The sequence below is a fragment of the Odontomachus brunneus genome, unplaced genomic scaffold (genome assembly GCF_010583005.1).
Source record: "Odontomachus brunneus isolate Ranch 3 - 2012 unplaced genomic scaffold, Obru_v1 Obru_scaffold_049, whole genome shotgun sequence".
NCBI classification, from domain to species: domain Eukaryota; kingdom Metazoa; phylum Arthropoda; class Insecta; order Hymenoptera; family Formicidae; genus Odontomachus; species Odontomachus brunneus.
Window position 1 is genome coordinate 691,466 of NW_022639499.1, and position 27,030 is coordinate 718,495.

Genomic DNA, 27,030 nt, shown 5'->3' on the forward strand with positions numbered 1-27,030 from the left:
TATATATATATATATATATATATATATATATATATATATATATGTGTGTGTGTGTAAAACAATTCTTCTGAAGATATCTTAAAACAATATTTTTTTATGTCTTAAATTGAGACGTAAAATGCCTTAAAGATATCATAAAGATGTTTTCCCGATTTTTTTAAGAGATCATAATGTTTTGTGTGAGTTAATAATTAGTAATTAATTTATATTAATTTATTTATTTATATATTTTGTACAGTTAAAGGTTGTCCGCCTTTTTTATTGGACAAGTCTGAAAACGTTTCGTCCAATGGAAGGATCTGTTTTCTATTGAGAAAATTTTCAATAAAAATTTTCCATTCATCAATTCGATCTCCTCTTAAACAAGGCGAATACGTTTATTTTTAACTCATAAAAGTAAAGCCACAAAAGTTACAAAACTCACAAAAAAGACGGACATCCTTCCTGTTTACGATTGTACATTGCTATTCCCCCACTCTCTGTAAACTTGTTCATCAGTTGGTTAATCGAGCGGCCAGCTGAAATTCTTACAAAATACGTAGAAGTAAAAAGATCCATAAAATGACACTTGCAATCCATCGAGTAGATGTGCAAAATAGCCCGAACACTCTCGTTTTGTTCTAACAAACAATAAATAACGCCAAAAGTAACGCGACAAAATCAGGAGGAAACGTAGGTTAAAATAGTATGTTGCGCATCATGTTAATTTTACAATAATTTATTGTTAGAGCAAAAGGAAAGCGTTCGAACTATTTTACAGATGTGATTTTACCGATCGACTGCGTCATTTTATGGATATATCTTTTTATTTTGACGTATTTTACATGAATTTTTATCGTGCATTTTCTCGTCATCAGGCGAGAGTTCCGCGACCAAGGGAGGAACCAACAGCTTTAACATTTAGTAAAATATTGAGACCGGTACAAGAGTACCGAAAACACGCTGACTGTCGGCTAATGGAAATCGACTGCCGGCTTTACTTTATCTTACATATTAGGTTGAAAGGTATAGGAGCTGTAGTATCAATCAATATCTAGTCAATATCGACCGATATACTCTGTCAATCGAATTCCTAATCAGTCTTCTACTTCGGTTGCGATCCATAGTGCTTAATCTCCGCTCTGGTGACGAGCTTACAGATCTCCATCTTGATCTCAGCTTGGACTTCCGCGGGTAATTTCGACACAGACTGCGCCATACTGTCGAAAAACAATTCGATAGTAGCTCTGGATTTGTTTTTCTTAGGAATACGTTTTTTATTGTGAGTCTCGTGAATTCCTTTTTTATCGTGAGTCCCGTGAGTCCCGTGAATCCCGTGTTTATCGTAGACATCTCCAGCATTACCGTTGGTGACAACACGATTCCGAGTCTGCACGGGCAAGCTCAAGGTAGGTGATATCTCCACAAACTTGTTTTTTGATTTGCTGATTTTGTCGCCACCTACGCAGGGTTTCGGTCGTATCGGACGATACTTTGGTACTAGATTCCGTCCTGCTGTAACCGAGTTGTACGAATGCAGCATAAACACCTGAGACTGCGCTTTGGCATCTGACGGTTGCTTGTTCACTTTGACTACAAGTGGCTTGGAAATGTTTGTCTCCAGAAAGTCGTTGACTTCCATATTGAAATCGAAATACTTCTCCGTAGTTTCTTCCGCGTCTTGATCAATCTGCTGCTCGATTTTGACGGCACACTCGTCAATCTTGAACACTTCATCAGAAGTTGCCTCGTTATTATCTTCCATCTCTTTCTGACTATTAGTAGAAGCCGAGTTTCATATTGAAATGGTCAAGCTTGTTTACTATTCTCTAACGCTGTAATAATAAGTAAATAAGTGTAATAACAACTTTACCTAAGTAAACTATCCTCTATTGAGAATCGCGAAAAATTACATTTGCATGTAAATATGTAGATATAGTATGAGTTAAGCCTAGGTTAGACGTTTATACATGTAATAATATGTGTATATGTAAATTGCAATACTCTATGCACATGTAGACAATGTAAACTTTTGAAAAGCTTTGCACAAAATGTCATCTATGTAGGCAATGAGTAATCCATGAATATTATTTAAAGAATATGTGGAAGTTGCTCAAAAGTTAATTACGCTGTAAAAACTGATGTTAAATTTAATATTTTATGTGTCCCAAATCATCCACTCTCATTTATGTGTAAATTTAACACAAAACAAATGTGTTAAAAAGTAACATGCATAATATGGAAAAAATTAAAACAAGAATTTAACACTTGAATACCGTTAGGAATCACAGTATTAAATTGACATGTGTAATGTTAAATTAACTAAAATAAAACGTTACTTTAACATTTGAGAGAAGTATTAATCTATTATTTTGATGAAATGAAAATATTGAATTGATATAATCTATCTTTGACATATTAAATATTCAATTTAACACAACCTGTGATTCCTAACGGTATTCAAGTGTTAAATTCTTGTTTTAATTTTTTCCATATTATACGTGTTACTTTTTAACACATTTGTTTTGTGTTAAATTTACACATAAATGAGAGTGGATGATTTGGGATGAAATGTGTTAAATTTAATACATCAGTTTTTACAGTGTAAGGGCTGATTGTTCCAATTTCTTGTTAAGCCACCTGATAAATCATATGTCTGTCTCTGTCCAATTTGGAAAAATCTTAAACTTTTCAGAGATTTCAAAACAAGATACTAACAAGGGGAGGAAAGTACTTCAAAATAACTTCATTTTCAAGTATGAGGAAATACTATCAGCAAGGTGCATTCGAATAAAAGCTCGCACACGTATCCAATTTCTTCTGAGATATTTTCATCGAACACTATCAGATAAAAATCGACGGGAGATCAGCCGTATCCTCTCCGTGTAAAAATAACAAATGCCTTTTGGTATACAGATAAAATTATCTATGGCAACCTGAAGAATCTTACGATTAAAGAAGAAATCAAAAAGTTTGGCAAGAAATCTCAAGGTCGACTAGAAAATCACCCAAATCCTTATTCAACTTTATATAAGAAAGTAGTCTTGTTCACAGATTAAAGAGAAAGCTGCTTTAAGGCTTATCTAATTAACTAATAATTAATAAATATCCTATGTATTATCCTATGTATTATCCTATATATTATGGAACATATATCCTCCAAATCAGGAACAATTAAATACAAATATTACTTAATGTCCATAAAAAGACAGATTATATTAAGTGATTAGATATTAAAAAAAGAAAGAATCTTGATGTACACTCTTTAAACATAGTTTCTTAAACAAATTGAAGTTCACAGAATTATCTGTTTATATTCTTCAAGCTTAAATCTACCAATCTGTCATTTGATAAGATAAAAATTTTATTAAATTTGTTATTATGATTTTGAAACATTACATTTATAATTAATAGTTTAAAAACAGATGTGGCAAATGTTTCATAATTTAATTGATGTATATGTTTTATTATAATTTTAATATAATATTCTATATAGTTCACATTGTCTACATGAAAAAGATTATATATGCATTATATAGACAATACGTAAACCAGGATTGGACTTTTATGCATAAATTATGATACTCTATATATATGTAAAACTATATATGAGATGTTATCTGTGTAGATAATGAGTAATCTATGAATGTTGTTTGAAGAATGTATAATTGGCTCTCAAGAATTAACTTAAAAAATATATTTTTAGTTAATCTTTATAGAATCCTGATGTACACTCATGAATGTTGTTTCCTGAACATGTCATAGGCACAGAATTTTGCGGTTACATATATTTTTATCTTTAGAGTTAATTCTACCAATCTCAATTTATCAAAATGCAATGAAAATTTCAGGCAATTTGTCATCTCTTACGTTTGTAATTAATACCCAAAGTGAATATGGTAATTGCCTTATAATTACTTTTTAAGTATATTTCAATATAATTTACAATATTCTACATAGTTTACATTGTCAGAAAAAAAACACCATGTATACGTCGCGCGGAAAATATGTAAATAATCTGCGTAGATCTTGAAATTTGCAGCAAATCTTAGAGCAACATATAGCGAAGAGGAATGCCGATATTACTTGTTGGCAAAAGAAAACTATATTTCGCCAAAATTAAAATTATATGCAATTTGCATACGTGGAATATACTTATTTTGCTAAGTAGTGCTCGTAATTTATTAAGCAGCTACTCACAAATATTATGCCGCCGAAACGTGCTGGTTAAGCATCATGATGCGAGACGATACATTGGGTGCGTTCGGGGAGCACGCTACCAACACTACCGCGTTCTTCTATCTTTATCGCTTCTTAGATATACAAGAAAGATAGAATGACACGGTAGCGCTAAATAGCGCTAATAGCGAGCTCCCCGAACACACCTATTAACGTAATATCCAACAAATGGGATAAACACGGCGAAAAGTGTAAAGCATATACTGTATACTTCTAACAAACTCACCGATTTGTTGATTCTTTTATGGATAATATGTATTATTGAATTTTTCTTTTATGCGGAAGCGCTTACTCGTCGATATGGCGTCAAGATTACCAACCTTTTGTTAAGTTTATGCTATTTAGCTGAACTTTCTGCACTGGGAATCGATGGTTAGGGGACAGTTTCCCGAAAAGTGAAGGGGATAATGTTGGTACCAAGAGAATCTCTACATAATATAATTTAAAGATCTGTTTTTTGTAACTGCACTGCTGAACTAATGCAAAAGGTTAGAGTAAGAAAACGTATACTTGCCTCATTTCAATGTATTGCACCAATTTAGCAGTGCAGTTACAAAGAACAGAATCTTTAAATTATATCGTGTAGAGATTTTCTTTGGTACCAACATTATCCCCTCCACTTTTCGGAAAACTGTCGCCTAACCGAAGTCGATTGTATATTAGGCTGAGTTCCCACTTAGGGGTGCGTTCAGATTCCTCATCCGGGTGCACTCTATTACTAGAAACACTATAGTATATGTGACATATACTATAGCACTTCTAGTGATAGAATACACCCGGGTGGGGAATCTGAACGCAGCCTAGCGCGTCACGCGTTGCATCGTCCAAGTTAAACCGATCAAATCGTTCCATTTTATTGCGTAATTTAAAGCTAGCCACACACACTTTTCGTAATGGCTCCTGCATAGGACGCGGTAATGCTTGCCGCACGGCGACAGCCAATCAGTATGTTGTTTTTCCGTAAGAGCTAGAAGGTTATTACGGAAAGCAGCATATTGATTGGCTGTCGCGCGAACTTCCGCCGCGCGGTAAGCATTACCGCATCGTGTGTGCAGAAGCCATTAGAGGCAGATAATAGGTTTGTTCAAATTGCTTGTACTATTCACACTTTTACATCTAATACCCGTTGCACATTAGTGTACCTCATACAATACAAATTTTCCAAAATACGTTCTGAAGACGCTTTTAGGACGGAGAGATGTCATCAGAATATTTTTAGGACGTCCTTTGAAGATGTGAGCTGTCTGAAAATAGCTAATATCCAATAAGTTTATTCGCATTAATTGAACTTTTTACACTTTCACACTTAGTGCACATTAATTCTTTAGGGGTTCTAAAAATGACATCATGAGTTCCGTTCGTGTTAAGCCCGTATCAAACTAAGGATTAAGATTGAGATTGAATTGAAAAATGGCCAATTAGAGCAAAGTTCACCAAATTTGAGCTTAGTGAATTTTGCTCTGATTGGCTAAATTTCAACTCAATCTCAATCCTAATCTGTAGTCTGATACGGGCTTTGCGAGTGTAATTGCAATTTTGATACACTTTTTACACTTGATCCCAAGCAAGAGTGAAAAGTGTATCAGAATTGCATTTACACTCGTAACACGAACGGAAAACATGACGCCATTTTTAGAACCTCTAAAGAATTAATGTGCACTAAGTGTGAAAGTGTAAAAAATTTAATTAATGTAAATAAACTTATTGGATATTAGATATTTTCAAACAATTCACACTTTCAAAGGACGTCCTAAGAATATTCTGATGACGTTCCTCCGTCCTGAAAACATCTTCAGAATGTATTTTTGAAAATTTGTGTTGTTTGGAGTGCACTAGTGTGCAACGGGCATTAGGTGTAAAAGTGTGAAAAATACAAGCAACTTGACAAACCTAATAGTAGGACACTTTCCGTCTCTATTTACTGAAGTCTGATTGGCTGCAGGAATTTCAGCAATACTGTATCCTGCGAAAGTCAGGCCCCAAGCTAGACGCGAGAGTATTATTTCACGCTACATCTCTATTACGTATTACGTTGCTCGAAAATATCATGTAATATAAAAGATAAAATGGTACATTTTTGTCAATTAACCAATTAATAAATACTACTGCATATATAATATCGAGTTGTATTTTTTTTCTATCTACCTATTTATATATGTATTCATACTTATTCTCATTTCAATACTAATGAAATGTTATTATGAATAAAATAGTAATATTTTTTAAATATTAAAAATGTTACACTAGACTAAAATCATAAGTAATTCTTTGAAACATTATTATAAATTATCAGTATGATTAAGGTTCTGTTACAATGCGCTACGTTCCTACTTGGAAAAGAGACGGAAGGTGTCCTACTATTGTCTGCCTCTCACTCTACACCTGTTCTTACCTCCTCACCTCATTTAGCAGGCCATTTTATATGTCGATGGCGCTACCTTTTGAGTATTGCGGGATGAGAGAGAGCATGCTTATAGGTCTCAATTGGGTGGGACCCGATTGACCACGATACGATTGGACAGAGATTGTAATGATTGGTTCAACCTAGTAATTCACTAAATAATTCTTTTCATCGGTTGGTTGTGTCCAATCGTACCGTGGTCAATCGGGACGCTCCCGTCTCAATTAATGCTCTGTCTTTGTCTAATACAGTCTGAACCAAAAGCTCGACTGATTTCTAAGCTTAATCTCCGAATTAGGAACCATCTTTGCTTTGTTTTTCTTAATAATAAGTCGATAAGTGAATACTAATAAATGAGAAAAAATATATATATTTTTTTATATCTTAAACTGTCGTTTATAAATCTTAAGTCATTGCCATTCAGTGGTCACTGCTTTTCATATTCTTTCTAACTTTTAGCTTGGATTATATCACATTCTCCCCACTCTCGACTATACTATATTATCAGACAAGGATAAGAGAGGAAACAAGGAACCTCTCTCTCATCCCGCATGCCTCAAGAGACAGCGCGCGTTCCAGGTATATATTTCAGTGGTCTTCTGTCAAATTCGCTTAGGTTGGGTTAGATTAGGTTAAGCAATTAAATTTTATAAGTATTCAAGGTTCAATGACTAATAAGTTTTTTTTAACATTTCTCGTCAAAATTTTATTCTGTAAATTTTATTCAGCTGTTTTGTTCTTTTTCTTCTACTCTTAAAGAGAATATTATATAAAATATATTATTATTGCAATAACACGCACAAGTTCATTGACGATATTTCCTTAGAGTGTCAGCATCACAATTTGAGGAAATATAATAGACAGTTTTTATGCAATGACCGAGAATATCAAGATAGTATTGTGCAGAGGTTTGCCCGAGAAGAATGACATGCAGAAGGCGTTAGAGTCTGCTGGTTACACTTGCGAATGCTTGCAAACTTTGCAATTCAAATTTGTAAATATTTCAGAATTACGGGCATGTCTGTTGAGAGCAGACGAATATAGTGGTAATATATCAAATGCATGTAAAATTCCACTAATATTTATCACGTATCTACATCTTGCAAATTCACATTATAGGTGTGATACTAACTAGTCCCCGTACAATCGAAGCTATTGCACTAGCAGTTAATGGAGACACAAGCATTCTGCAGCATTGGGAAAAGCTTCCTGCATACTGTGTGGGCCCTGCAACAGAATCTCTAGCTCAGAGTCGACTTAACTTGCAGCATTGCACTGGTAGTCAATCTGGCAATTCCAAACTGTTAGCTGAAACAATTATTCATGATATGAAAGATGATTCAAAACCACTGCTTTATCCACACAGTGAAATTGCACGTGAGACTATAGCTTCTGCTCTCCGTGATAATAGAATCTTAACACACAAACTTGTAGTTTACAAAACACTGGAAAGTGAGTCCTTAGGGCAAGATTTAGTAGAGATATTGAAAAGGTCTCCTAGCATCTTTGTTTTCTTCAGTCCATCTACGGTGGAACATATTGCTATACAACTTCACAAGAATTCTTTCCCCATCAAAGACATAAAAGCAGCAGCTATAGGTCCTGTGACGAAAGATGCAATGATCAACTTTGGTTTCAATGTCTATGCTGTAGCAGATAAGCCTGAACCAGCAGCTTTAACGCGTGCAATTATAGCAGCTGGGTCTGCAAGAAACTCTGAAAAGGATACGTGAAAATGTATTGATATTAATAACCATCGTAATGTCTATTTTGCTATTTTTATAACACGTGTATTTAAATTTATTATACATAGTATTAAAAAAAGGGTTCAAGATTTAGATAGTACTTATACTGAGTAAAAAATGTTTAGTAGACAGATAAAAAAATCAATGCATTTAGAGTTTTAAATTTTTTTTTATTTTGATAATGCAAGTTATTTATGCTTCTATTGATCACGTGTGATGAATGAACGAACGAATATCTTACCATATTGTTACTTTTATATTTACATATTTATCTGACTCACTATATTTATCTCACCTAATTTATTGCTCTAATTTATTGCACCTGGTTCAGAAAATTCAGCTAGAAAGAACAGACCTTATGTTGCCTTATTCTACCTCGTTCGTACTGCGCGTGATCACAATGGAAGCACATTTGAACTAATTTGGAACTAATTTGCATTACCAAAATCCAATCACATTAATCTATTAAACAGCTCTGAGATTAACAGTAAAAAAAATGTACAAAAAAAGACTAATAAGAGCTGAACGCAGGGATATGCGCAATATATGTATTAATAAATTTTTGGTGTTATACACATTATTATAGTTGCTTCTTGGGCTACAGGCCGATTATTCCAACCTCTTGCTACCTGACAGTTAAATTATATATGTCTTCGTTTATTAAATATTCGTTACTCAGTATAATGAATCTACCCGATAGAGAGAGATAAATACAGTCTTAAATCCTTTTTTTTAATATCCTGAAGAAAAATTGAAAGGAGGAGAAATTATCCTTCATACAATACAATATACACTTGATTGTTAATCAATGATAATCAATGACAATGTAAATAATGTATATATCTGCACATGTACAAGATATATAGCAAAATTATAAAAACCAATGTATATATAAATATACAGATCTTGTAACACTTTTGACTTGATTCGTAATTTTTGTCATCACATTTTCATTCGCAATATAAATACCCTGTAGATAACATGCGATATCTTTTGCAGTATGACGAAATGCTTGCGAATTTGTGCATTCATCACACACATACACACACTCGATAATCTTGATAATTAGTAGCTGCAATGTCTTATTTCGTATCATCAAACATTAACTAATATATATATATTACATAAATACATCACAATATGTGTTAACAAAAAAAATACAAATCTCTTGATGACATCAAATAATTTCATCAAAATATCAAATTTCATCCAAAAAATCTCATCAAATTCAGTACCTGCTATGATTCACAACATTACCAAGAAGGCACGAGATGTCGGAGCCGACAATCGCAGATTGATTCGCGTAATAAGGCTGTGGTGGGTTTCCACCATTCTTGTACTTCATTTGTACCGCAGTTTCGTAGTCGGGCGCCGGTCTGTAAGACGGTAACAACGCGCGTAAATTATTGATATCTGTCGACGAGACTGACACAACAGCAGGATACGGTGACGTCGAGAGATCGTTATAACTTGTCCATCGCGTGTGATTGTCTACAGCCCGATTGTCCAAGTTTACGCACATCGCTTGCTCGCTGGAATCGTTTGTGTCATTATCCTGAAATTATATAAACTCATTAAGTATTATAAATTGACACACACATACATATCTAGACAAATTGTCTTAGCCAGCTAGAAATGATTAGTCAAAACGATGCTATTTCGATGTCGTTATGTTAAAAGTTGTTTATGTATTTGAAAAAATAAACAATACAGTGAAAAAATCTAATATTTGAAGATATATCAAACTTTATACAAGATCTGTCCAGAGAATATTCGACTTTATGATATGAAGAGAAAGAACTATTCTGAACCAATGGCAATTGTCCCCTTCAAAATACTCTTTTTTGGAAGTTATAACTTTCACTGTGTTGCTTCCACTTCCTGAAGTAGTCCTGGAATTTAACTTTTGGAATACTCAACAGCTGTGAAGAATTTTGTGTTTAATTGGACCTAATTTACATACACATGAGATATGGAATACTTTGCATCAAAAACCCTATAGATCTGATGTAAATCTGATTGTCCAGACATCAATAAAATGCTGATCCAATCTTTGAATAAAAACCTTAAGAATATAAGATTATATAAAACATACGTATAAATATTATATTACGTATAAATATTAAAATATTGAAAATATATTAAAATCTCATTAAACTTCTATATACGCAATTTTTTACTGGAAAATACCGAAATTGCTGAAGATGCAAAAACGCTAATTTCGAGTGAACAATTCCGATGTTAACGACGTTTTGACGAATCGTTTCTGGCTTAGTTCCACAAAGTTACGCACGAAGTAGCCATTGGATCTTTCTAATGGACGGCGTTCTTGATACTGCATGTAAAATGTATGTTGCGCTATACATAATCGCCATATATACTTTGCATCACGCGACTCGGTAAACAGAAATTGTTTCGCTTCTTCACCTTCCAATTGGCATTCTATTCTAAATGTCTTCTTGTGATTTATGACATTGCTGATGTCTCTCCATCTATAAAACACATAATTGTCCATTTACTTCAAACAACAATATTTTTGGCATATAATCACACACACACAAATAAAGTAACCTGTAAATTTGTGTAGTTTGTGTGCTAGGATAGACTACCATGATTCCATTGACGGAGATTCCAAGAATAACTTTATTATTACTGCTATCCTGAAACATGTATATATAGCTTGGTTATAATATTTGAAGTGATTGAATGAAACATGGAATGATTGAATGTATTTGAAGTATTTTATTACCTTGGCAGTAAATGTTTCATTGCCGTATCCTTCTAGTTGCATAACAGACGAGATGTACAGTTCTTCCGCAGTGCTTTGTGCAACATTAGTAAGACTTTTGTATTGACATATTGCTGTATGTAAAAGAGCATCTTGCCCACCTGGTTCTGCTTTAATTACATCCTAAACAAATAAGAATCATGTAACATTTTCCAATTGGACTAATCTAATGATAAAAATCAATGTTACATTTGCAAAGAAGATACACTGCTTGAAATAATCAATTGTGTGTTTCTCTGTGCTATAATCCCCAAATTCAGCTTGCATAGAATAACCCACTAACAAACAAGCTTGTCTGGAGTTACAATGTATCTTTTCCTCTAAAATATCATTCTTTAACTGAAGATAATAATGAAGCCTGAAAAAGCAAGTAAAAAAATATAAAATTATACTACAATTACAGTTATATGCACAGTGAAATATAATATATAATTTATATTTATATATAAATATATACATATAAAGTTACAATTGAAATCTTGAAATATATTTAAAGATTTCTACTTCTCAAGTTATTTCTGCATACCTTGTTATGTCATCCTGAATGAATTGGATATCTGTGATATAATGCATAACTCTTAAATAAAGTGTAAAACTCTTGGCATCTTTTTCCAGTTGTTTCTTCAAGGGTTTGTCCATGTCTATCCATCGCAGAGATGATTTACCATGGCAGATGGTACATATGTAGCATAGGCCAAAGAATTCTGGTTGGCCTAATCCTATACGCTGTGTCACATTGTTTAAGCATTCCTGTCCACTACTGTCAATACTAAGTGTGCATTCTATAGATGAGCTATCCAGTAGCTCGACACAGATCACATACTGATTCTTGGACACAACATTGTACTGCCTACTCTTCTTCAAGTGAAACTTGAATGGCATTTTAACAACCCTGAGAAACTGAAAAGAAAACAGATATAATATATTCAGGCGACTTAATGCGAGATACGAACCATACTGTGATTTATAGGTTAAGATGCCACACGACGTTTACAAATATACCAAACATCACTGCTCGTTACAGCAGTGTAATGTTACAGCCCCATTTTGTGTAATATAGCGTCGCAACGAGTTAAAATAACGATACCTCTCGTTTTTCTCTCGCCACGCATATGCAAATTCCCCTCGGTGTCTTAAAATATCGACCACTCACTCGCCACTTTCTTGCGTGAGCATCATTCGACTGCGGACATACGCACCGAGTAAACGCATATATTTTGACAGCTATTATTTGATAAGTCGTTATCAACACTCATATCAATCAAAATCGCGAGTACTCGAGCCTGTCTCGACTGATTCTCGCTCGCGCTACCGCGGGCAAACGCCGATACGGTCTCTGGCATCGCCGGACGGGGTATCGATGCCGAACTATCGAGACACACCGAGAAGAGGAAAGTATCGAGAATCTTTAGTGTCGGGTGGGCATCTCTCTGTGGCACAGCTGGCTGCGGCAGGCAGTTTGAACGCGATGACGGCCGCTATGCGCACCGATTTGACAGGTCGCTGTCAATAATGAAAAAAAGGATCATTGCTCGACGTCCGCACGCGCTCGCGCCCGCCCGCTCACGCCTACCGAATGCTGATAACAGGCCGCAGTAGATCCGAATAGATCCGAATAGATCCCCGTGCTGGATCGCCGCTCCGTGTCACATGTTCCACGCGCGAGTAAAATGAGCATTCTGCGAAAGAGGTAAAGCAGCCGAATTTGCGACGAGCCGATAAGACGGTCGCTCTCTCGTCGCTGATAACGGGGAATATGTTTGCAGATTGAACGAGTTCGACGATGTTCTCAATACGGACGAGATAGACGTGGTCAGCCTCAGTAAAATATGTTTTCATGGTGTGTGTGCTTGCTGTACAATTTGCTGTTCATTTTGTCCCTTCATCAGTCGATCGCGATGATTTTAACGTTTTATTCGTGATTCCGCCTCATTTTCTTCCGATAAACTGCTTTATCTCTCTTCCTCTTAGGTATACCAGATGAGGGTGGTCTGAGGCCTTTATGTTGGAAGCTGTTGCTCAACTATCTACCACCAACCAGATCCAGTTGGTCGGAGACTCTGAACCGCAAAAGGGAATTGTATAATACATTTATTGGTAAGAGAATGAGATCATTTGTAATGCAGACTTGTGCCGTAGATTTCGAGATTACACTTATGTGGATTGTTTCCATATTGTCTGTGTATTTAGTCTTCCTTCATGTAGACAATGTAAACTATGTAGAATATTGTCAATTATATTAAAATATATAAAAAAGAAGTCATTATAAATCATGAGATAGTTACTGTATCCACTTTGGATATTAATTATTAAATGTGAAAGGTAACAAATTGCATGAAATTTTCATTTCATTATGTGACAGATTGATAGGGCCAATTCTGAAGGTAAGAATATTACTGCAGAATTCTGTGGATTCTAACATTGTTTAGGAAATTATATTCATAAATTAATATAACAATTCTAAAGATTAAGTAAGAATATAAACTTTTATTGATTTTGTAGCAAGCCATACATATTCTTTAAATGACATCTATGGATTACTCATACATTGTCTACATAGGTGATCTTATACATAGTTTACACTGTCTACACATAGATACAGAGTATCTCATGATGAATGTAAAAACATCCAACCCTGATATAATGTAATCAGTATCTTTAAGACAATAAGACAAAGATATTCAAATGTTTGCAACATAGATATGACTTTTGTGTGCCTGCTTGTTGCAGAAGATCTCATTGTTATGCCTGGAGAATCAAATACAGATGACAAAGAAAGAGTCGATGTGACATTGCACGACCATCCTCTCAACTTAAACCCAGATAGTAAGTGGCAAACGTACTTTAAGGATAACGAGGTTTTGCTTCAAATTGACAAAGATGTTAGGTAAGTGTCGCATTGTGTTGACTGTGAGTTTAAGCAGCAAGAATCAGAAATAAATTACTTAGGTAGACAGAGATGTTGAGCATATCATGCAAAATATTAAATTTATATCTTGTGATGCTATTCTAACAATATAATATCCTTGAAACATGTTTATTTTACAAAATATGTATTGATTATGCCATAATTTTACTCAAAATATTTAGTTTTCAGTTCTACAATAATCCCGGATTAATTATGTTTCCTTTCTGACAAAATAAGTATTTTTCATAAAATCAGAATATTGCTGATTATTACAATTCTCAAGGCACCGAATAATCAAACTTCATTTATGACAAAATTTTTGTTGTATAACATCTTTATATATTTGCACAATATGCCCAAAAATTGTCTATCTGGATTAGAGTAAAGAGTAAGAGAAGTAACGTTGAACTTTCAATGCACAGGCGACTGTGTCCAGACATATCATTCTTTCAACAAGGCACTGACTATCCTTGTCAGAAAATAGTGAGCGCTAATGGCCAGCAACGTTTACACCATCGAGTTCAACATACAGTACTGAAAAGCGCGAATGTTGAGAGGAAGGGATTGGGAGTGACCAAGGTAATGAACTACGAGCGATCAAAGATCACTCCCCGCTCTTATTAATTTCTTATTCAATTTATTAACTTGATTTTGTTTACCTCTGTCCTTGTGTTGACGTGGAAAGCAGCAGGTATTATAAACGATGCAAGTGGAGTAATAAGTCCTACTAAGCTAGCATTCTCTGAAAAGTCGTTTTTATTCTATTTTTATATCTTGCACGTTGTAAACAGAGTGTGTATGCGCGAGGTAGTTCCATGACATTCTGCGGATATGTCCCGTCACATCGTGTTACATCCGCACTTCATCTTTTAGATAGCGGTCTCTGTCAGAAAGGCCACCGAAGATTACGCGCCATTGGCCGAGGGTGGTGAGGCGCATTGGGAAGTCTTGGAGAGAATACTCTTCTTATACGCCAAGTTAAATCCTGGCCAAGGCTACGTGCAGGGTATGAACGAGATAGTCGGACCTATATATCACGCGTTCGCTTGCGATCCGGACCAGGCGTGGAGAGGTGCGTGTTACGATGCAAAGATAAAAAAAACCAAAAATTGTATTATACGATGTTTACCGGTGAGAGCGACTCGTATTCTTGCTCTTTTCAGAACACGCCGAGGCTGATACCTTCTTCTGTTTTACTAATCTAATGGCCGAGATACGCGATTTCTTCATAAAGACACTGGATGAAGCTGAATTTGGTATCAACTCGATGATGACCAAATTGACCAATCAAGTCAAGACCAACGATCCCGAGATTTGGATGCGTTTGCATCAGCAGGAACTGTGCCCGCAATATTATAGCTTCAGGTATCGCATGTCGATGGTTATCGTCGTTAATACATTGATTGCTTTGTATTATACAAAGTGTATTTTGCATTTCGCTAAATATTATGCAATACTATATCTATTTACATACAGCTTTCAGAAACTAGTAACACTAGTATCAAACATGTTTTCTTAACATGAGAACATAATTTCGCAAAAATAAAAAAAGAAATTTGGCACCATTCTAAATTTTTTCGAAAATTATCAGTCAACGTGTTAAGGACTGCGTTCGCTGTGAACGTTTTCGCGCTGGAAGCATCATTTTTTATCTTTGTATTAAGTAATCAGAATAGCATGATCTTATCAACATGAAAACACCCAAAGCGAGCGCAACCGTAATCATCCCGCTCGTGTAATTGTTGTAATCATTATTATCTTCTCGCTTGTAACAAGATGGCTGACGCTCCTTCTCTCGCAAGAGTTTCCATTGCCAGATGTTATGAGAATATGGGACTCTTTGTTCGCTGACGAGGACAGATTCAGCTTCCTCATACATATCTGCTGTGCCATGATCTTGTGAGTAAGATATGCCGTGTCTACGACGCCGATGCCTTTCTGTCGTTCTCTCTCAGCACGTGTGCTCTGTTTTCAGACTACTGAGGGACCAGTTGCTGGCTGGCGATTTTGCCACAAATGTTAAACTTTTGCAGGTGAGAGCCACGAATGTGCTTCATTATGATAATTTGCGTGCTACAACAACGTGTGTGCACATGCAATCGAACTGTTTGTTTTTTTTTCTTTCTTTTTGAACGAAAATGATTGAGAGATGTCGCGACAATGCATTCCAGAATTTCCCGTCGATGGATATCCAAATCGTGCTCTCTAAGGCCGCTGCCCTGGCGGGCAAGATCTTATAGTTTTCCTAATGGCAGCAAAGTGATTTCCCTGAAGTGTTGAGATCATGATTTTCTTCCTACGCTGGCAGGCGGTATATCACGAATCGCATCGTTCGCGCAAGAAGAGACTCGATATATGTAACATAATGTCAATCGCGCATTACCGGCGACTCGATAGAAGATAAGAAATTTGCATTTGTGTTATATCAAACGCGTAGCAATTATTGCAATAACTCCGACCCAACCACACACCCAACACACACACACACACACACACATACACACCTAAGCAGCTCAGACTCGTCATGTACCTCGCGGTAAGACGAGCAAATATTATTAAGATCTGTATGCAGCATTTGTTGCCACGTGTCAAACTTTTTGATATATTCAAAATGTTGTATTTGTACATACATAAATTTTAAATCGGAAAGTAACATACTCATACACGGGGCTGAAGGTTTTTGAAATGCGAATTTACAAGAGGTGAGTGAATTCATCGCGCGATTTCTTCAACGGCAGGTAATGACTGCGGTAAGGCTAGATTATTCGGCTCGAACAGGGAGGACGATTTCAGTAAAATCGTCCCGATCATCCTGTCATGACGACATGGATTGCGCAATAATCATATCGCAATAGATCTAATATTGTTTATATACACGCGAATGACGCAATAACGCCGTATAACGTGTAGAAATAAAAATCTATTACATTTTGTAATCTTATTTTTGTAATAAAAACGCGTCGTTCGTAACTCACGTTTATACACAAAATAAAGGAAAAAAAATGTTATCAGCTCCGTCACAGCGCTTTATCTTTTCTTTTTTTTTTTTTTTACTGCGTTATCCACCACCTTGTTCCACCAGGAACGTCTATGCAATTAGATTAACGCGCAAACGATCGACGACGGAACGACCATGACGGGTTGCAGCCTCGAAGTAGAAGGATGCGAAATCGAATAGGCGCTCTTCATTCCACCCGCGGAGAACGTTCTGGCGCGACGATCATTATTGGATTAATAAAGCCGCCGCGTTCCCGAGCAGAATAAACCGAATTTCTGGATTTTATTTCATCCCGTCTCACTCGACAGAGAGTAGAATGATTGACCCGGATGACGGCGGGAATATTAATCAGGATACCGTTTCAGTTATTCGCGCCGCGGCGAACGTCTCTGTCGAGCTGCGCGATGCGATGAATACATACTGGGAATGATTATCAAAGACCGACGGATCGGAAAAAAAAAATTGCGCGCGTGTCTGTCGGGATCGCGAAATAACGCGTTGCTCGTTTCGCCGTCACCGTTATAGATTATCTTTTGCGCGATAAACGATTCTTAATGACGATATTTTCTTTTCCTAGTTACAGTAACACGATTTCGTTTTTTGCTCATGATGAGGAATATAATCATTATTTTCAGCGTTACTTTGCGCTAAAACGTAAAAGACATGTACATGGAATAAGCATCGGGGAATCGTAAAAAGAGGAGGACAAGTCTTCAAAACTTGATGAAAAATGTCTAAGAACGGAGAGTTTAATATAAATGATAATATGAATTATGCCGACTCATTTTATACCTTTTGGATAACGACAATGATGAATTGTTTTTTAAAATGAGTAACGTTAATTGTTTTTTTGGCACAAGTAATGGGTGTGTGTGTGTGTAATGAATAAATAAGCCACAGTTATTTCTAAAAAGTACTCAATCCTATTCCAAAATATTCCATAGATTTCTTCACTTGGGATTTCATTGGAAAATCAAAATGACAAATCGTTCGAATTTAAGTGATATTTCATCATAAAGAGTGAGTTCTTCACTCACTCTTCATCAAAATCAAACTCTCCACTCTATAAATTTTCTGGAGTGAAAAGTGGCGGTATCTTCACTCGAGGCGACACACTGTGGTGTGGATCGCAAAAAAGATGGCCAAAAATAGAAAGAGATTTTAGATTTAAACGAAAATATGACCAAAAATAGAAAGAGATTTTAGATTTAAACGAAAATATGTATATAAAAGTTTTCGAGGTCGCTGATTACGAATTTGGTATGATAATATTAAAATTCAAAATGGCGAATCCAATATGGCCAAACAATTGTTCGAAATTTCATCTAAATTGATGTATAAGGATATTCAAAGTTGCTAATTATGATTACAAGATTACAATTGTGAAATTAAGAATAGCGTATGTGATTTGATTGATTTTTATTTCCAAAATTTTCACAGAGTAATTATTGTGCGATAGACAACTAAATTTTATTATGCAATAAATACATCGACTTTACAAAATTAGTCTTCAAAGTCAAAATCAGAATCATGATTATCAGAAATTTCTAAAGAATTGTCAGGGAAAATTAAAAGCTCTAAGGCTTATAAGCATTTTTACTTTTTATTTATTTTTAATTGCAAAAATGTATGAAAATTCAACGATATATTAAAATAAGCATATGCATATATCCCCGGTATATGCATTCAAATTGTCTTATATGTTAAAATAAGACACCTGATATATACATTTAAATTATTTTATTGAAAAATCAGATCTTTATTATTGATCTTTCAAGAGCAGATAGTCCCCAAACGTGCTTGTGTATCGAGCCTAATCGTACAACTGGCTCGGCGCCGCTGTATTCAAAATGGCCTCACAATGATAGGGGCAGTGATGGGCAAACTTTTCTTCAAAATTTCATTACAAAACATCTTAACTTTTATGCTCCATGTAACAATTTCGCAGCTCTCTGCGGCGTGATAACTTTATCGATGATTTACGGTGAAAGTTTTTATAAGAGAAGCAATAGTGCAGGCATGTCTTTGACATGATTTTTAATACACGCTGAATATGCATTTATGAAACATAATATATACGAATGTTCTATATATCTTTGTTGATATTCTCCATCAAGCAGAATTAAGAAAAGACACTCCAATAAAAAGTTATACGCACTTGAAAAACTTAAATATTTTGGACGCGCGAAGCGAGACTGACTAAGCTCCGAGAGCTGTCACTTCGTACTGAGAGAAAAATGCATGATACTTGGAACTATAATGACATAGTAAAAAAATTATAGTTAGGAATATTATTTTTATAGTAAATTTCAGCATAATGTTTGTAATATTTACAATATAAGCATAGTATAACTGACCTATGTAAAACTTTTACCAAAAATTATAATCATTTGAAATAAAAAATATAATAAGGTTGCAAATATTGAATGGTAAGAGAAATTAAGTATTTTATATAATCAATACAATTGGAATATTTGGAAAATATAGGTACTTGTAACTATATTTCCAAAGCGTGCTTTACTATATACATAGAGTAATAAGATGATGTTCTGCTATATCTTTATGTTTAGATGAACTATAAATATATGTTTGAGGCCAAAACGAACTATAAAATATAGTTAAATATAAAATATAAAATAGAGATTATAGTTATTCCAACTATTTTTTTTCTCTCGAAACAACATAGCATCGTAGATATTAAAGAATCCCTACTTTCCCTTTGGAATAACATGAAGTAATACTCTCTTTACAAGATTCTATGATACTCATAATTATGAAAACTCATAATTATGACTTTCATTTTTTGCATTTTTAGCCATCTTTTTTGAAATCTAGACCACTGCGACAGTGAAAATACTGCCACTCGTAATCGCAAGAGTGAATATTCCGCTCAAGATCAGAGCGAATTCTGACTATATACGGGCGGATGTTTCAGTGTACACTGAGAGAAAAAAAATAGTTGGAATAACTATAATCTCACTATATTTTATAGTTTGTTTTGGCCTTAAACATATATTTATAGTTCATCTAAACATATAGTAAAATGAACACAGATTTATAGTCACCATCTTATTACTCTATATATATGGTAAAGCACCTTTTGGGAATAGTTACATGTACCTATATTTGCCAATTGTATTGACTATATAAAATAGTTAATTTCTCTTACCATTCAATATTTGCTACCTTACTACATTTTTTATTTCAAATAATTATAATTCTTGGTAAAAATTTTACACGAGTCAGTTATACTATGCTTATATCATAAATAGTACAAATAATTATGGTAACATTTACTATAAAAATTATATTCCTAACTATAATCTTTTTACTATGCCATTATAGTTCCAAATATCATGCATTTTTCTCTCAGTGTAGATTCATTTTCAATTTAATGCGAAAATATTCATTTAATGCGTCTCTGCGTATAAATGGAGCAGAAATAGAATGTTACGTGGGCCACAGCGGGTCCGCCACGACCTCGGCGATCTCCTTTATCACCGACGGCCACCGACGTGTTTTGTCGAGGCGAGCAAGGGGCCCACGGACCTCGGTGTGGCGAATCGCTGTCGTATCTCGAGATTTTGAGGATAGGCGCGCGCGCGCGCACCGCTCGAATACCGGGTATAAAAATTGTGCAAGGTTCCGCAGAAAGAGAGAGAGAGAGAGAGAGAGAGAGAGAGAGACGCGTGTGGGTGGACTTTTATAGCGGCTGATTACCTGATTTATAATCTCAGTTCGCGGGCTCGTCCTCGGTTCGGCTCGGCCGGGCCCGATCAGGAGGACCGCGGAAGATCGTCGCGTTCACTGTGAAGTCCAACATTTTTCACTCGACCCGGAGACTCGAATTACAGCAAGCGGTTAAAATCGCGGGCTGAGATGTAGTCGATTACGAAGAGCGGTATACTGCTTCTTAGGTAGGGATGTGCGATTTTGCGATAAATCGCAAGCACTGCAATTTTCTTGAATCGCATACGGAGAAAAATAATTTTGCTCTTTTAGCAAACGTATATTGTATTTGTGTTGAAATAGATCCGTGTAGAAATTTGTGTGCTAAATTATTAACACACAATTTATTCGTATATTAATTTAACGTACTGTCGTGGTGTTATTTCGACTATTTTGCGTTAAGTTCCTAAAAACTCACGCTATTTCTGAGTTAAATATGCGAATTCTTACCGACGTATTTTGTATCCAGAGATCTTTGCACGTACATAACGAAAACGACTACACGGAAAAAAATAATTTAGCTCTTTTAGCAAAATCATCGTTGCTACTGCATATTCGTAATGACATCAGACAAATTTAGTTGACGTAACTAATTTTACAAATTATTCGTTATCAGAGCAGAAATAATTTCGTTGCTAGGATAGAAAAAATTTGTTGGATATATTTGCCTTAAGAATCACATTAATTTGCTCTTGATGCAAAATAATGTATCCTTAGCAAATTTATTTGCTATCGGGACAAAACTGCAACTGCTTATATAAATCCATCATGGCTCTTATAACAAAATAATTTATAGATTCAGCAAATTATATTCAGCAAATAGTAATTAGCACTCTTAGTAAATCTTTTTGCTGTCCATATAATAACGAAAAGATTTTGCTAGACTAGCAGAAAATTTGCTGAGCCAGCAAATTATTTTTCTCTGTGCATGTTCCTTTTCTTTATATTATCTTTTTCTTTCTTATATCATTTTTTCAACATTTCTTTTTATCTTTATTTTCCTTCTCCATATTTTTATTTATATTCATCTAAATATGTCCTTATATATGTCTTTACGTTATTAGCTGGTGCATCTTACAATTTTAATAAATGCTCTTACTGTAATGCTCTTACTATAATAAATGCTCTTACTTTGCTATAAAGAAAGTAAAAAGAAGTTAATTATACTAAAATGATAATACTTTCTTGGAACGAGATCTTACTGGAAACGAGTGAAAATTCACTCAAAGTGCTGACATAAAGATTGTCACTCAAAATTGCAAAACTATTCAAATAATTAACAAAACTTCTGAAGCTAATGAGGAGCGAACACGGATGTAGTAGTGTTATCTTAATATTACAAAGTGTAATATTCAAGTTTATTGTAGGAGGATAAAATTACTCAAGGGTATCAGATTTGAAAATAAAAATTCGCGTTAATATTGGGATACAGGATCGGTCTATGGAAGGTTGATTCGTTGCATACGATTGCCGAAAGAAAATTCCGGACGTACGTCTGACACGCTGGACAATTTTATCCTCCCACAATAAACTTTAATATTACACGTTTGTAATGTTAAGATAACACTACTACATCCATGTTCGCTCCTCATTAGCCTTAGAATCTTTATTAGTTATTTGAATAATATAAAGGAGCTTCATATATAATTTTGCAAAATTAATATCTCATTAAAATTTAGAACCCATGTTTATTTTACAAGAGTGTATTCTTCAATCGATAAAATACTGAACACTGAGAAAATACTGACCACTCGAAATTAGAAGAGTGAATGTATCAACTTGTAAAATGCATTTTTAAGCCATAAAGTGAATGTTCCAGTCGATTACAATAAACTTGTTCCAATGACGTTGGAGAATATTAGATTCGTTCTTGAATTTCGAATGGAAATATTCACTTGACGAGATCCAGAGTGAAAAGTCAGTCGATTTTCCCGGTAGTAGAATCCACTCGGAGAAATTTAGACCGTAACTTTTGATCATATTTCTTGTTGTTTTACTAAAAAAAATGATAATAGCAATATGCAAAATAAAGTCACTCGCTACAAAAGCGATGTTCCCGTTTACAAATTATTTCACTACGCAATTATAGTCACAAGTGCCGCGCGCTCCCTTCCCTCAGTGTGTCTGTCTACCTGTGCGATACAAGTGCGGATGACAAGTAGCGCGAGCGATCAAAATAACGATCTGGCGGCAATCAGAGTTTAATGAGAAGACAGAATCGTGCCGGCGGGGCGCGGGCTCTAAAACTGTACAAAAACTAGGCGACAGTAGTTACCTACCGTAAACACGCCCCCGTCATTAGGGACGAGGGTATTCGAGATTTACCTCCTCAGCCGTATCATCCCCCTTCCCTCTCTCTCTCTCTCTCTCTCTCTCTCTCTCTCTCTCTCTCTCGTCGCCGCCGCCGCGGCACCGCTTTTTCGGCTAATCAGAGATCGCGGATTTTATGATCGGTGCGATGCGATCGTTAAGAGATCATCACCGGTACGTACGCCCGGGAAGAGAGACGGCTGCCGTCTCTACTTCTGATAGTCGAGACTCCACGTCGGACTCATCAGACTGACCGCGTACCGCCCGGGGACAAAGCTGAGACCTCTTATTGATCCCTCGTGGCTTTCTTCTCGTAAACATCGGCGGCTATAATTGTTACACGCAAAAAAAGAACTAGCTTCCAGAGCTAAAAAATAGCTGTGGCAGATAAGATGTGTCACTGAAATAGGGACAGCTAATGTCGATACTAACGAAGCTAAATTTATTCGCTGTTAAACTTACACTGTTAAATATTGGAGGGTCAAATTTAAATCAATTTCTTGAGGTAAATAATATTTAGTTATTTTTAACTATCATGTGCGTTAAAATATACTATTTTAACACAAAATATGTGTTTAAAAAAACAATCACATCTAATCAACCCATTTAAAACAATATTAAGTCATTTTTTACTAAAACAAAGGTTACATTAACGTGCACATAATAAAAAATAAACTAAATTTTAGTCAAATTTAATACATTTCTTAAGTTAAATTATTTAACTCCATTACATTAGTTAAATTAACGACATATTTAGTAGGAGCAGTGGCGACTTATAGGAATGGTTAAAAATAACTCAAATTGAGTAAATAATTTGACACAACGGATTTAACAGTGTAGGCGCTACAGCGAGAAATATTAGCTGCTAGAAATAAATGACTGTAACAAATGATTGTAGCTGTACGGAAAACTTCTTTAAAATATGCATACGATAAGAAATTTAGGAATAACTGCCATTTTCTTAGCTACTTGAAATAATGTGCATTTTTAATGTCACCTAATATATTTGTATTTCATAGCGAATGCATCTTAGCCGTCATAGCCAATTCTTAACAGTGACAGCTAAACGATTAGCCTTTTGACTAAGTTTAAATCAGCTACCGCGCGGTTTAGCCGATATTACTAAATTATTTTTTTGCGTGTAGCGAGCCGCGTAAAATCTCGGGTTAACACTCGGTCCCTGCGTTGCAGGGATGTGCGATTTATGAAACTGTATGTCGCGATGCGATCTTTTTTAAGAATGCGATATATTGCATCGCAATTGTATATCGCAAATATGATTTTAAGTCGCGCGCAATTTGGCATCGCAAGTACGATTTTAAATCGCTCACGCGATAAGGAACCATGAGAAGCATAATGGGAACTGTAATGTTTAAATAAATCTTAAACATATTAACATACCCATACAGCACAAATCTTCAAAGGACGTTTCAAAGACGTTCTAAGAACATTCATACATCCTGAGAATGTCCCAAAATATTCTCTGAAGATTTTGTGCTATCTGGATATAAACATAAATAAATCAACTCTCTCCTTGTATTGCACTGTTAAATCCGTTAAATAGTGTCAAATTATATTCAATTTGAGTTATTTTTAACCATTCCTATAAGTCGCCACTGCTCCTACTAAATATGTCGTTAATTTAACTAATATAATGGAGTTAAATAATTTAACTTAAGAAATGTATTAAATTTGACTAAAATTTAATTTATTTTTTATTATGTGCACGTTAATGTAACTTTTGTTTTAGTAAAAAATGATTTAATATTATTGTTTTAAATGGGTTGATTAGATGTGATTGTTTTTTTAAACACATGTTTTGTGTTAAAATAGTAAATTTTGACACACATAATAGTTAAAAATAACTAAATATTATTTAACTCAAGAAATTGGTTTAAATTTGACCCTTCAATATTTAACAGTGTGTATCAAAATATTCTTTGAAATATCCACTAGAAGAAAACAAGTTTTAAATATAAAAGAATAGTTAAAAATAAAAGTATAATAAAGTTAAATAATGTTATCACATTACTTAACTTTATTATGTTTTCCACGCAAAATGAAAAACATTTTACAAAATTTGTTTACCATTAATTTTCAAAATGACGTATTAAGACATATAATATATAATAATATATTATTGCACGTTTAATTATAATTATTTACTAATATTTCCTCATAAAGCAATAAAACTACTTTTTTATTACCTTTTTTTACTAAAATATTAATGATAATCAATATTAAATATGACAATCTTCGGTAATCTTCTGAAACATATATAAAAAATATGTATAAAAATCATATGTAAAAGGAAATAAAATGCAACTTAACATTTTAAGGCTGTAATGGCATAATCCCATTATGCCTCTAAATATATAAGTTTGAATTAGATAGTATAAAATATTAGATTGTCGCGCAATATTTGTACAAATTCTTAACTGAAATGACGAGTGATTTTGAATTGCAGCCGCGATTTTGCGATAAAGATCCAATTGCGTATCGCATTACGATTTAAGAAAAGAAAATCGCAGAGTGCTTGCGATATATCGCAAAATTGCACATCCTTAGTGGAGAGCCACGTCACTCATGTCTGGATGATGAGCTCTCTCGAAGCTTTTTCAAGTGGAATCTCACTCCAAACGAGTGAAGAGTGACGGTATTTTCACTCGAAGAGAGACGATGGAAATACTACCACTCGAAATTGCGAGAGTGAATGTTTCACTCAAGCTTAAAGAGGATTCTGACTACGTATATCTCGATTAGAGTGAATATGTTCCTAGACGGTGTAAAAGACGTGGCGATAGTAACTATATAGATGATAACTACACGAGTTTTGTATGTAGAATTGTAATATATAGTTATATATAGTTATATATAGTGTAACATATACAGTGTATATATAATAGTAATATATAGTTTAACTATATTAATAATATATAATATAATATAATAATAATATATAATATAATAATATATAATAATTTTATATATATATATATATATATGTATATATATAATAGTAATATATAATTTAACCAACTATATCTAGTAGTTATTGCAACTAAAGCTTTAATTTATTATGACAGTTTATTAAACTATATATATTACAATTCTTTAAATACAAATCTCGTATCATATTATATTCATATGAGTCCTATATAGTTGCTAATATTATGGATTTCAGTAAAATTTCACTTCAAAACGCGTGAAGAGTATTTTCACTCGAAAAGAGATAATGAAAGTGCCATTCGAAATCGCAAGAGTGAATGTTTCATTCAAGCTTAGAATGGATTCTGAGTTCATATAAAAGAATGTTTCAATCGATTGAATATGTTCCTGAAACAATGTAAAACGATAAAGATTCAATCTTGAATTTTGAGTAAATAAAGGAAACATTTGATAATCGAGACTCATTACTGCGCCCGTCAGTTTTTGGCTCTTACTTGGATCTTATCAAATATTAAAATGTATGGGGATTTATTAACTATTTTTTAATTATTATATTTATTATTCATTTTCTTATATTTTATTCTAAATCGTATTCAAAGTTAATATTTCATGATATCCGTGCAAATGTGTCGAGAACAGATAGAGTGCCGGCTAGCGAACGTTTTTCCTCATTCATTCGACGATTCACGGTGAAAATTCACTTGATATAAATAAAAAATCAGTCGAATTTGAAGGCCTCACAGTAACCACTCGACTTTTCGAGTGAATATTCTGTCGGTAAAGATTCCGGCTCCAAATAAATGCAGACTACATGCGAACTAAATTAAGAGACACATCTCAGATTGAGTGAACTCCTACGGGGATTAGCTGAGAAGAAAAGTCGAAGACAAGTCGGGCCGCAAAAGGTTCACATAATACATCGGGAATTCGGGCCTGATAGGACTCACACATGGATCCAACGCGTGGCGGTTAATGCATTAAAGA

The 27,030-nt window shown here is 34.5% G+C and overlaps 4 protein-coding genes across 15 annotated transcripts in view; 2 read left to right on the forward strand and 2 right to left on the reverse strand.

The window, feature by feature from the left end:
• Nucleotides 1-198: 198 nt before the first annotated feature.
• On the reverse strand, nt 199-4,537 carry LOC116845139. Of its 4 annotated transcripts, none has more exons than XM_032817496.1 (2): nt 4,445-4,537; nt 199-1,814 (listed from the first exon to the last, which is right to left on the reverse strand). In XM_032817496.1, exon 2 carries the CDS (start codon nt 1,742-1,744, stop codon nt 1,085-1,087), a length of 660 nt encoding a protein of 219 aa, XP_032673387.1. In that variant the 5' UTR covers nt 1,745-1,814; nt 4,445-4,537; the 3' UTR covers nt 199-1,084. The 4 variants fall into 4 exon arrangements, with proteins under 4 accessions (XP_032673387.1, XP_032673390.1, XP_032673388.1 ...); XM_032817499.1 differs by having other exon boundaries at nt 199-1,710; nt 4,445-4,531; XM_032817497.1 differs by lacking the exon at nt 4,445-4,537 and adding an exon at nt 4,180-4,421 and having other exon boundaries at nt 199-1,710.
• A 2,504-nt stretch (nt 4,538-7,041) lies between these two features.
• Nucleotides 7,042-9,285, forward strand: LOC116845086 (uroporphyrinogen-III synthase-like). Of its 5 annotated transcripts, none has more exons than XM_032817383.1 (3): nt 7,042-7,198; nt 7,446-7,665; nt 7,739-9,285. In XM_032817383.1, exons 2-3 carry the CDS (start codon nt 7,494-7,496, stop codon nt 8,350-8,352), a joined length of 786 nt encoding a protein of 261 aa, XP_032673274.1. In that variant the 5' UTR covers nt 7,042-7,198; nt 7,446-7,493; the 3' UTR covers nt 8,353-9,285. The 5 variants fall into 5 exon arrangements, with proteins under 5 accessions (XP_032673274.1, XP_032673275.1, XP_032673276.1 ...); XM_032817384.1 differs by lacking the exon at nt 7,042-7,198 and adding an exon at nt 7,205-7,235; XM_032817385.1 differs by lacking the exon at nt 7,042-7,198 and adding an exon at nt 7,230-7,250.
• The window catches only part of LOC116845083 (tyrosine-protein phosphatase non-receptor type 14-like), a 46,284-nt gene continuing 28,254 nt past the window's right edge, over nt 9,001-27,030 (reverse strand). Inside the window, exons 1-7 of one of the 4 annotated variants that reach the window (XM_032817377.1) lie at nt 12,240-12,385; nt 11,679-12,052; nt 11,342-11,510; nt 11,114-11,275; nt 10,936-11,024; nt 10,658-10,856; nt 9,001-9,919 (exon numbers count right to left, since the gene is read on the reverse strand). In XM_032817377.1, the coding sequence (XP_032673268.1) occupies nt 9,593-9,919; nt 10,658-10,856; nt 10,936-11,024; nt 11,114-11,275; nt 11,342-11,510; nt 11,679-12,034 (1,302 nt within the window). In that variant the 5' untranslated portion in view covers nt 12,035-12,052; nt 12,240-12,385 and the 3' untranslated portion in view covers nt 9,001-9,592. Of the gene's footprint in view, nt 9,920-10,414; nt 10,430-10,554; nt 10,857-10,935; nt 11,025-11,113; nt 11,276-11,341; nt 11,511-11,678; nt 12,053-12,105; nt 12,386-27,030 lie in introns of those variants that run through there. The other 3 variants (XM_032817376.1, XM_032817375.1, XM_032817378.1) reach the window with 3 other exon arrangements.
• On the forward strand, nt 12,481-16,490 carry LOC116845085 (TBC1 domain family member 13). Of its 2 annotated transcripts, XM_032817379.1 has the most exons (10): nt 12,547-12,842; nt 12,919-12,992; nt 13,124-13,249; nt 13,883-14,039; nt 14,483-14,639; nt 14,934-15,132; nt 15,224-15,425; nt 15,837-15,959; nt 16,036-16,093; nt 16,232-16,490. In XM_032817379.1, exons 1-10 carry the CDS (start codon nt 12,823-12,825, stop codon nt 16,298-16,300), a joined length of 1,185 nt encoding a protein of 394 aa, XP_032673270.1. In that variant the 5' UTR covers nt 12,547-12,822; the 3' UTR covers nt 16,301-16,490. The 2 variants fall into 2 exon arrangements, with proteins under 2 accessions (XP_032673271.1, XP_032673270.1); XM_032817380.1 differs by lacking the exon at nt 12,919-12,992 and having other exon boundaries at nt 12,481-12,651.